A 12,302-nucleotide genomic window follows, 5' to 3' on the forward strand; every position below is an offset into this window, starting at 1 on the left:
TTCTGAAATAAGGTTGAGAAAAAGAGTTTGTGTTTCCTGTGGTTTCCCTAAATCCAAGACAAGTCTCTAAAAAAGACATTAGTCAGTGGTTTTCCCTCCTTGTCCAAGTGATGTTTTTGTTCAGTCTCTAATGGCCCCAATGTCTGTGAGAAAGTGTAACCATCCTTTTTTACAAACTCACCTTTGCAAAAAGAACTGTTTGAAGCTACAAACAATTTTATAATTGTCATCAGCAGAACTGTGCATGTGGATTGCATAAGTTCTGACTTAAATAAGAGTTATTTTATACTTAAACAAAATTTATGTTCTCACAGTACACTTGCTCAAGAATTGGTCAAGTTTCTTTAACATTTTACTACTGTACACAATATCAAATTTTTATGATACAGATAACAATTCTGTTTTGTACAATTTTGTTGTCAAAACTGCTTATCTGTGACCCAGTCGTCTATTTTTGACGGAAGTGCAGTGACTGACAAGTGATCCTCATATTGAGTTAAGTAGCATGAGAAGACACAACAAAACTTAGGTAAGATAGGTAAACCAGATAAAAATCCAGAATAACAACACTGAATTAGATTATATTAACAAAACACATCTGTGCCAGCTCAAGTGTCATTGGTTGGCTTATTGTTTCTGGATGCTCAACAATTTTATCAGTGTCAATGTTACAATGTTGGATCAACCAACTGCCGACATTTTAACATTGATTGTAACAACTATGACCTTGTATCCATTATGGACGAAATCAAAGTTTATCAATGTTCTTGCTAAAATGGTCAGGTCTACAAGATATTTAAAATATAAACAGACAACATGCATGAAAAAAGAAATACAACACACATCATGCACGAAAAAGGAACTGCACCACCATATCCAAATTCATTCCTGAGGAGGAGGAGGAGGAGGAGGAGGAGGAGGAGGATGATGAAATATAACTGCTTAAAGAAAAAGGGGGGGGGGGGGGCGCTAAGTGACTGGTTGCATGGACTAGTCAGCAACCCTGCTGCAATACATAAAAAAATCTACCCTTCTGTTGCTACACAGAACCTTATAATCTGCACCACAACCCCTTCTCCACCCATATAGAGGGCACATCCTGTATTAAAACAGACAATAACATCTTGCCAATATGTAGACTGTAGTTACTTAAAAAATGGCATAAAAAACTACTGCACTACAAGCATCACAAGCTAGTCAGTCTTGTTGAAGAATGCAGGAATGATATTTTTGTGGGTAATGCCCTGTTCTCAGTCTTGTTACGGTGGCGTCTTTCCACCTGAGGTTGGTAAGAGGTTCTGAAGAACCCGACAGTTGGGTATATGACAATTTTGTGTGTACATTCAGCCACTCCAGTTTCCACTGACAAAATGAACCTCCCTCACTAAAGCATGGAGATTGATTCAGCGGGATGGTATATATTGCTAAAATAATTCACTCATATGCCTCTTTGACCAGTGAGTGAACTAAATCCTTCCCTTTGACCACCACATACCTGGTATCCAGCAGAATGAGTATTAGTTTTTTAGTCATTATAAATGTGTAACAGTGATCTAACTGTATAGTACAACTTTCTCTGCCAGGTATATTTGTATGACACCATGCAGGGAATTCAAAAATCAGAACAGATGTGATACTTATTATTTAGGTGAACCTTCATCTGCCCCAATGTCCCAAAACACACAAACCTCTGCACTTCAATGTAAAAATTTGTATAGATTGCATACATTTCTGCATTTTAGTGTACATTTGAAAGGAATGCAAATACAAAAGATATGGCTAGAAAATATGACTAAACATCTAGCACTGACCTCCATTTAGATCTCGTCAGTGTACATTACAGTAAAGTCACACAGTTCACCATACGTGGAACAAAACTTTATTGTTGTTGTCATGATATTTACTGCAACTGCAAACATTTATGTTATAACTACTACTGGGATGGGTAATCAAGTGTTGAACATTAACTCCAGAATGCACTGTGGAAGTAGATGATCAGTCCTTTAGTTGGCAGAACCCATATTAGATAAGAGTTCATTCATCTCCAAGGGTTCCACATGCATTTTATTAAAGTAATGAACTTTAAGAGACAGAAGTCTTCCTTAGCTTTAGGAATGGGATCACAAAGGTCTTTGGCTACAGACTGCAATACTTTCCATCAAACAGGCTGCTGCTGCTACTGCTACTGCTACTGCTCCTACTACTAATACTACTACTACTACTACTACTCATAATTATCACAAAAAATGCTGGCCTGGTTCCAAAATTTCACCGAAGCAGCTATAATTACAAGCATATGAAGCAAGAACAGTGTTATCAACCTCACTTGTTTCAATAAAAGATAATGCTACCAGCAGAAAAATTGCTTTCATATAATGAAATCATGCAAATCTTAACAAATATGATGCCATGTTAAAGAACTTCAGTCCCATAATTAAACTTACTCGTTCATTATTTAATTTAAACATACTGACGTATCATCAAATACTCACTTCTTTCGATCTATAGAGGCCTGATGGCACACACTCAAATGAAAATGAATGTGCTGATATAAGTAATGACGCTGTAGTGGAATTTGTGCTATGTTTAAGATTCTCAACATTTTTCAGGTACTCAATTATTGCTTGTGCCTCTGGCTTATCATTAAATAATTTCTGAGCTGTCTCAATACCATTTATCACATAACTGATGACAGCATTTTGGGCTAAACAAAGAAACAAGGTGACATAAATGACATATGTTACCAAACCAAAATTAATTCTAATGTATAAATAAATGTCACTAACTTTTTTAAACAAATATTTTCATATGACAGACAACACAATCTGGAACAAATAATTTTAAGATTGCAAAATTTATTCCATTTTTGTAAAATATACCAATACGAACAGCTAGGCAAAAGATGTTTTGGGCTCAATGCTAGCATATAAACACGTAACTGCTTCCACACTGGTACATGGTTTCAGAGTTAATATACTCTTCCAGTTTAATTCACTGCAGGTCATGTTGCAACCACAAACCTAAGAATTAAATTTTCGAGTTGCTTTACACTGACACATCATTCATTAAAACAACAGTTTTATGTGGATTCTTATTCTGATGCATATGAAAATTTACACTCACATTACTTCTGTTATTTATAATTGGCAGATTATGGTGTGCCCAACTATTTAGTTGATTTGTGAAAATTTACAGATTGCTATAACTCTCCACTATCGAAAGCTTTTGTATGTTCAATGAAGAAGACAGTCTTTCATGCATCCACATTCACACTCGCATATACAGAGCACCCCATACTCGACTGCATATTCCTCTTTACAGTAATTCAGTTACTGCTTTGCAATCTGATCAGTTAGCCTCCGAAACACACACAGAAATAAATAAACTGGTAACAGTAAACCTGTTTCATTCAATATCAATAACAGCCATGGTAAAAAAGGCTAACTAAACACTTAAAGGAACATAGCTCATGCCAAGTGTATTTTATTGCTAAGAAATAAACTGATTCACTTTTAGTGAGGCTCTACATACAATTATGTTCTCTTTTAGGGACATAACTTTTGTAATAAACCACATAAAAAGCCTTTTGGAAAAAATTCCTTTTGTTAATTTTTGTCAGTCCGATTTAACGTACTGTTGAGGCATTTGTAGGTACTGTCTCATGATCCTGCACTTCTGAATACATGCTGATCCAGATAGTATATCACTCTTATGCATAAACGAAATCAGTTTTGATACTTAATATTCTCTAAAACATTAAACGTAATACTGCAACACCAAATAGATGATAGCAATTAACAGTGCCCTCGTGTAAATATGAATGATTTTAGACATTTTCAATGGCTCAAGAAAAGATCTGCTTGCAGTGAAGAGTTTTGCAATTGCAGTAATATTTTGTTACATTCTATTCTAAGCACAATTCTTCAAAATTATCACATCAATGTAATCAACACATGCTGAATGACCAAGCGAAGTGGTGCAGTGGTTAGCACACTGGACTCGCATTTGGGAGGATGACGGTTCAATCCCACATCAGGCCATCCTGATTTAGGTTTTCCGTAATTTCCTTAAACTGCTTCTCAGGCAAATGCCAGGATGGTTCCTTTGAAAGGGCATGGCAGACTTCCTTCCCCATCCCTCCCTAATCTGATGAGACCTATGACCCCACAGTTTGGTCTCCTTCCCCCCAAATAAACCAATCAACGAACTATGATGAATCAATTGTTTTTCAGTTCACTTAGTACATGAAAGATCACCTCTGGTGGCAGTGTTAGTTTAAACATTGATCTGGGACACGATTTTGTTCCATATTGCCTATGAACATGTTTCACTTATATTCTTAGGTAGTTTTCTCAATGGCAGAAAAGTAATTATAAAATATTTGTTATATCAACAGTTTTGATTTTTTATAAGCTAACAAATAGCTCATCTGACAAAATAAAAACGATGTATGAAATCACTGTTTTGCTTTCTTTTCTCAAGTCTTATAATATGATTGTGAGCTGTGGTGCATGCAATGTGACAAAGCAGTTTGGGTTGCTAGCTGTCGTGCTTCAGGCCGTCAGACCAAGAGTGCTATGAGGGCTATCCACAAAGTACATTACGTTTTCGTTTGTGTCCGTTAGGGGCGGGGCTAGCGCGGCCATCTTGGTGTCATGGCATTCCACCGCTCAGTCGGCATCCTGCCGTGCTAGTGAAAGGTTCATGCTGTACTCCGTTGAGTTACTGTGACAGTTTGAAATGTCAGCGTTAATTGAAAATGTCACAAAGTGTGAAGTGCATGCTGTAATAAGGTTTCTGACTGCAAAAAACTGTACACCGATAGAAACCTATTGGCAGCTTTGTGAAGTGTATGGGGACAACATAATCACTGAATGTGGAGTGCGTCAATGGGTCATAAAATTTAAAAATGGCCGAACTAACGTTCACGATGAAGAGCAAAGTGGAAGACCCAGTATAGTGACTGCTGAACTTGTCGAAAAAGTCGATGGTGCGGTCCGTGAAAACCGTAATTTCACAACAACAGAACTCTCTATGAGTTTTCCACAAATTTCACGAAGTTTGTTGCACGAAATCATTACCGAAAAGCTTGGTTACCACAAGTTTTGTGCAAGATGGATACCAAAAATCTTGACAGAGATTCACAAAAATCAGTGAATGGCTGCAGCGTTAACGTTTTTGGACACTTACGAGAAAGATGGCGACTCATTACTCGATCGCATCGTTACTGGTGACGAAACGTGGGTTAAGCATGTGAACTGCGAGACAAAATTGCAGTCAATGCAGTGGGGCACACAAATTCCCCCCAAAAACCCAAGAAATGCATGCAGACAATGTCGGCAAGGAAGGTGATGGCCACTGTCTTTTGGGACAGAAAAGGTGTGATTTTTGTGGATTTCCTGGAAAGAGGCACTACACTAAACTTTCAAAGGTATTGCCAAACTCTGCACAACCTCAGAAGAGCAATACAAAACAAGTGCAGGGGAAAGTTGGGCTCAAAGATCTTGCTGATTCACGACAACGCCCGGGCCCGCACGGCAAAAGCCACTCGTGAAGTTCTCAAATCTTTTAAGTGGGAGTTGTTTCCTCATCCGCCGTACAGTCCCGACCTGGCACCGAGCGACTTCCACTTATTCCCAGCAATGAAGAAGTGGTCAGCTATGCAGCGTTTTGATGACGACGCACAGCTCCAAGAAGAGGTAACCACGTTGTTGAAGGCGCAGGCAGCCGAATTTTACGACGAAGGAATTTCCAAGCTCGTCCATCGCTACGATAAGTGCCTTAATTTAAATGGCAACTACGTAGAAAAGTAGTATTTAAGTGTGGCTTTCATCTGTATATAATAAAAAAAATTTCCAATATTTTGTTTATTTTTAATTCCAAAACGTAATGTACTTTGTGGATAGCCCTCGTATAACACAAAGCACCAGCCAGTGAGATACAGCCCAGGATCTTTGTATGGATTTTTTACAGTTTGGGGAAAGTGGGACTATCAGAACAGTTACTAAAGCATTAGTTTGGGCTGTATCATATCCTTCATCATTTATTAAACGTAACATACAACATACAAAGTCAAGGATTATGACACTGCGTTCAAGACAAAAGCACAGAGACATCATCCTTGTCCTCCATATGAAGCCCTACTACAGCCCTGAGGCGCAGATCAATGATGCGGCTTCTCATTCAAGGAAACTGAAGACTCAGTTGACAACTGTAAAGCTTTAATGGGAGAGGTTAGCTCCATTGCTCATGATAGTGAAGAGGATGTGACAACACAACCAGAATATGAGGCTGTGTCAGTGTCGCCATAAAGAGGAACACTGACAGGATTTACATCCAGGGTGCTGTAATCAGCTCCAATGAGAACTTCTGAAATAATGGAATACTGTTTCTCCAGGAGCAAAAGCATTGCTGTGAGCTGTGGTGTATGCAGTGTGGCATAGTGGTTAGCATTGCTGGCTGGTGTGCTTTGGGTCACCAGTTCAAATCCGACCACCAGTAATTATTCTTTTATTTATTGTTTTGCATTTCTGGAAGGTTCTCGAAATGTCTTATGTTTGTATATTCTGGAATATTCAATGTTTCTATAAATAGCACCACTCTCATTCCAGGAGATCAGGTTCTCGCATTGGTGTTCATAATAAACATGTTTTCCAGAGCTAAATGTTGTAATTCATTGACAACCTAGATTTTGGATTTGAACTTGAATGTTGTTATAACGTGGCAAAATTATTTAATACAATAGTATGTTTTTGTGGTAAACCTGTAGCTCTTTTGATGTAATGGTCTATTTACATATTGTGCACATCACATACTTTATGGGAACTACTTATCCTTGTTGTGATCTAGTTAGTGTAACAAGCCGTCCTTTTACTACTTACAGTTTTCTGTGGAAATCTAAAGTTAAAGCACTGACAAAATGCTCAATGCCCAATCCTGTATTTAATAAATGTTTAGCAGTTTCTCTTTGGAGAGTAGGCTATTAAAAAATTAATATTTATGTCACAGTAGAATTTATGGGTGAGTTTTTTATGTGCGTTTTAGTTCATCAATATTTCTACTGCCAAGCACTTAAATGTGAATTGCAGAGTAATCATGTAGATGTAGATTTGTAGTGTTTGTGCAACGTCGCCTCTCCTACAAGCCACCCTGTACTCCAAGTCAAGGGAGACCCGTCTTGGCCAAAAAGCTTTATTTTTTCACATCTCCAACAGTTTTACTGCTCTTTGACGATTAAGGAGAGTTGCTTGCTTAACAAACTGGTAACAAAACCAAATTTAGATGGCTACAGGACAGACATTTGTTGAATTCTAACAAAAACCAATATGAAAACAAGTTTCTCGGCAATATTTGGGTGGTTTTAAAACCCACCAGGGTAGTCAAGAGCGCTAATGCGCTGCTTCCTGGACTCAGGTAGGCGCGCCGGCCCCGGATCGAATCCCCCTGGCGGATTAATGACGATAGCTGGTATGCTGGCCATCCTGGATGTGGTTTTTAGGCGGTTTTCCACATCCTGCTTGATGAATACCGAGATGGTCCCCAGGTTCCGCCTCAGTTACATGGTTCGCAGACGTTTGAAAATGTTCGCACTATTACATCGCTTACACTAGATGCAGACAGTTGGGGTTCACTAATTCCGTCCCAGGGCATTCGGGGTAGTGGCAGGAAGGGTATCTGGCCACCCTCTGTAACTAACACTGCCAAATCAATAGTAACATGGCCGACCCCGCGTTGAAGCGAGACTAAGGCCTCGAGAAAGACATTTGGATGGTTTTAAACAAAATTCAACAACTCTGTATACTAATTTATTGTTAGTTTTATGATGTGAAAATAATAGCTAGAAAATACTATGCAAGTCTTCTGGATCAAAGTGATAAAAAATGTTTGAGAAGAGGCCAAAAAGAGTCCTGACTTTCGAAACTCTGCTGAGGCAGCAACCAGGTTACTTCACTGTCATCACAGTGTTGTTAGGTTTCTTAACAACTCATTCCCTCATTCCTACTCTGTGAGGAAGATGATAATGTTGTTTGTTAGGTAACACTTAACTGCATGGTTGGCTAGAGAGTGCGTTGAAATGAGAAGTCAACTTCTCACCAATTTAGCATTACAGGTGAGCTACTTAAGTCATTCATTCTGACAGAGTAAACAAAATAATCTTAAGTGTGACAATTTTGAAAGTATACTATTACCAACTGCATGTCTGCCGCTGGTAGCTGAGTGGTCAGTGCGATGGAATGTCATACATAACGGCCTGGGTTTGATTCCTGGCTGGGTCAGAGATTTTCTCCGTTCAGGGACTGGGTATTGTGTTGTCCTTATCATCATCATTTCATCCCCATTGGCATGCAAGTCACTGAAGTGGCGTCAACTCAAAAGACTTGCACCAGGCGAACAATCTACCTGATGGGGAGCCACACAGCATTTCCATTTTACCAACTGCATGAAGCTCTCAAATATGCTCTGCAGCAACTGGTACACAATATTTAAAATTTTACAAAACTGGAAATAACTTTCTAACTGCCTGTACATCAAAAGCTGCTGACTTGAACATAATATTTTTCCACCTTAAATAGAACACTATGTTAGTACATTTAAGGATAATTTAGATCAGGTATGACTTCTTGGCACAATTCTCTAGGTCTTCCTAATATTAACTTCTTACTTACACAGTTACTGAAGAAAAATGCTTATGCTAATTTTTGAAATGCAATTATATGTGCAAACAAATCACACTGTTTATTATACATGCAGTAACTGTTAATGTTTATTGAATTTAAAATTAACTCTTCAGTAATCTCCGTTGTATTCCTAATAAGACAGTTATATTTACAACAAACATACTGTACCAGGGGTAATAGGAAAGTCTTCTAAAGTGCTCCAGTTAGACATTTTAATTCTCCCTTCTCTGTATCTTGGAGCTGTTCATAGACAAATTGCAGCCAAGAAATTGAGCTGCTCTTATCAGTTTTGACAGTCATTCATGCATCAAAAGATCTAGCGAAAAAACAAACCCGATAAGCAGTTTTGGTACAGATTCTTTCTCAACAGCTAACAGTGATCTAAGAAAATTTCTATAGTGTTGTAAGAAGATTATACATATTTTTCTACTATAAATGAGCTATTCAGAGCGGTAGCATTAGCCTCACCCAACTCAGGTGAACCTTCATTGAGCGTAGCAGAGTACTGCTGCTGATTGTGGGGATTTGAAGAGAAAGATCAGTGTACGTCCTCTCATCAGATAAGGTAGTCCTTAGGTATATTTGCACATCATTCTGCAAGACAATACTGTCCCCCCCCCCCCCTTTTAAGAATATAACCCTTCTTGACAGAGGAATGAACAGCGTAATGTTCCTTGTGGTGCAAAGGCACACTCAAAAGATTTTAAAATCGAACATTTCAAGAAGAATGGCACTGTTATACGTGTTAAACCGGGATTCATTAGCGGAACATTCTAACCAAGCAGCAACAAAAATGTGATGGTTTCAACATGAGGTGGCATCTCTCGCAGGTAGTAATTACAAGTGTGTCAGGCAGAAAATGGTGAATTTTTTCCCCACTGGAAGGGAGACTTTGGCGATGTTAATATTGGTTCTACTTCATTTTGGCTGTCTGATGCAGCAAAAAAAGTTATGAATATTTTTCAATAAAAACAGCCTCAATTGCAAATTTATTTTTATTAATAACAATGATGCATTTTGCTCTCAAAGCATCATCAGATTATATAAAAATGTAGTAGGATAAGATTCATCTGCCAACTGCTGCTGAAGAGTATTAAACAAGAATAAGGTATGTCTTGATATATTATCTGGTCATCAAATATCTTATCAAATATATGAAGGACCTTACAAGCACTAAAGTAGGCTCAGCACAGTGCACACAGCACAGAGCCACATGTACAACATGTGGATGTAGAACAGTAAATGATCTGCTAAGCAGGTCTGCCCAGCACAGGAACAGAACTGACTATAGTTATTTTATGCTCTGACTAGAGTTCATAGACAAACTGCAGCCAAGAGATTGAGTTGCTCTTACCAGTTTTGACAGTCATTCATTCATCAAAAGATCTAGCAAAAGAACAAACCTGATAAGCAGTTTTGGTACAGATTATTTCTCAACGGCTAACAGTGATCTAAGAAAATTTCTAAAATGTAGTCATTTTATGCTCTGACTAGAGTCAGTTCTGTTCTTGTGCTGGGTGGATCTGCTTAGCTGATCATTTTCTGCTCTACATTCACATGCTGTAAGTGTGACTCTGTGCTGTGTACACCATGCTGGGCCTGTTTCAGTGTATGTAATGTCCTTCAGGAATCTGATATGACATTTGACAACCGGATGTCATATTCAGATGCTTCTTATTCTTGTTTAATGCCCTTCATTGGCAATTGACAGATGAAGCTTATCCTACTACATGTTTACATAATCTGAGTGTCCTTTTCAAAGGAATCGTCCTGACATTTGTCTCAATCGATTTTGGGAAACCACAGCAAACCTACATCAGGACGGTTGCACAAGCATATGGTGGCAAATACTACTGAATGAGTGTCCAAATCCTTTAGCACTAAATCAATTAGTTCAATCTAAGATTCATATTAGCACATTGGCCACATGTTCCATTGGACTATTTGGTTATAAGAGGCTTCTGGAATACTCTCCTTACAGTGCTAATCTTGTCCCATTTAACTTGTTTCTACCTGCAACAACTTCACAAAAGAATAGCCATTTTATTCTACTGAGGCACTTGTGCAGACACATTATGATGAGCAATTTCAAAATGTGATATGATGTGATGGAAAATAAATATGGCTCTCCTGCAACACTTCTGTAGTGTCCTCTGTACTCTGATGACAATGATGGCAAAAGTTACCTTAGTTCAAGTCTTTTTCAACCTTCAGCTATTTTACTTTTCAGTGTGGCTTTATTAGCATTTCCACATAGCAACATGCTGGTTCTCAAAATCAGGTGCTTTGAATCTACCTTAATTTAAGTGACTTTCATATATAAAAAAACAGCAGAGTCTACAAAACAGGCATTGTTTCAAAAAGTTATCTATCTACACTCATCACAGAAAGTGTAACTTACCTGGATTTTTAGAACATGTATGAGCCAATTTCAGAATATCCTTGTGTGTCCAGCTATGCATTCCTACAAAACGAGTAACATTTTCAGCCATTTTCTGTGGTTCTTGATGTAAATACCAGTTATTAACTGCACGGCGTAGCCCTCTTCCCCAGCCTTAAAAGAAAGTGGAAAATAAGCCTAAGAATGCAAGTGCCTTTCAGACAGTCAAAAAAGATCTGTGTATGACAACAAGCACATACGAGGTGCTAGATTTTTAAATATAATAAACAATTTATGCCAACTAAGAACATACAGTTATATGGACAATACAGAAATTCTTTCTTTGGAACATGTTAAAAACAGATGACTGCTTGTGTCAGTGAAGATAGGAAGTTCTGTGGCATAATACTGAATAACTCTAAATGCCAAACCCAGAACTGTGTAAAAACACGCTTAGACTCCACACATAACTCACAGGTCTCTCTCACAGTAACTGTTTCCATTTCTATTTTCTCTGGATTTTTATGAAGTATCGTGTATATCATATAGGCCATGCATCCTTCTTGCTAGGTCAAATTGGCCAATAAAACTCCCATACCACAATTTCAATAATAGCACAACCATAAAAGTGGTAATTTCCACATTAGAACTGAAATAACAGAAACCAAAGTTGCATTTTCACAACAGTGTACTGGAGAGAAACTAACAAGAACACCTCAGGTACTTTCACAGTTATGCTCCTCCACATTCCTCGAGGGAGGGAGGGAGGGAGGGAGAGTGATTACCTTTACTTCTTCCATCATTTCAAAGGGGCAAATATATTCTGATGCTGAGTACTACCAAAAACCACTCAAAAGCTGTATATTGGCTATAGTTTTTGCCACAGAGAACTAGTAACAAAAAGAGATGTTAGTCACTCAGTGCATCAGTCCTTCTCCACCACTTTTTGCTGAGTAGTACAACCAATGTCATTGACACACAACTTCTGAAATTATCAGTCTACATGGAATGCTGATTGATTACTAACCTAAATCATGCTATGCATACGTAGACACACATTACTTTCTCAGTTTAGTCCACGACAAATAATTTACTTGTATTAACAAAAAGCAATCCCCATTGGCTCAAATCTCAGTTGACAGTTTCCCTCTGCCACACCTTACCTTTTCCATTCTGTTCACACCACTCATTCCCGATCCAGATCGTGTACTGACTTCTCCAAACACTCTCCTCCTCCTAAATTC

General features: G+C 38.2%; 1 protein-coding gene across 3 annotated transcripts in view; it reads right to left on the bottom strand.

Moving 5' to 3' along the window:
• Positions 1 to 12,302, bottom strand: part of LOC124554887 (60 kDa SS-A/Ro ribonucleoprotein-like) — a 129,432-nt gene that overhangs the window by 66,486 nt on the left and 50,644 nt on the right. For all 3 annotated transcript variants that reach the window (XM_047128562.1, XM_047128560.1, XM_047128561.1), the window contains 2 exons: positions 11,080 to 11,232; positions 2,493 to 2,704 (listed from right to left, as the gene is read on the bottom strand). In XM_047128562.1, the coding sequence (XP_046984518.1) occupies positions 2,493 to 2,704; positions 11,080 to 11,232 (365 nt within the window). The remainder of the gene's footprint in view (positions 1 to 2,492; positions 2,705 to 11,079; positions 11,233 to 12,302) is intronic.

Source organism: Schistocerca americana, chromosome X (assembly GCF_021461395.2).
Source record: "Schistocerca americana isolate TAMUIC-IGC-003095 chromosome X, iqSchAmer2.1, whole genome shotgun sequence".
Classification (NCBI taxonomy): domain Eukaryota; kingdom Metazoa; phylum Arthropoda; class Insecta; order Orthoptera; family Acrididae; genus Schistocerca; species Schistocerca americana.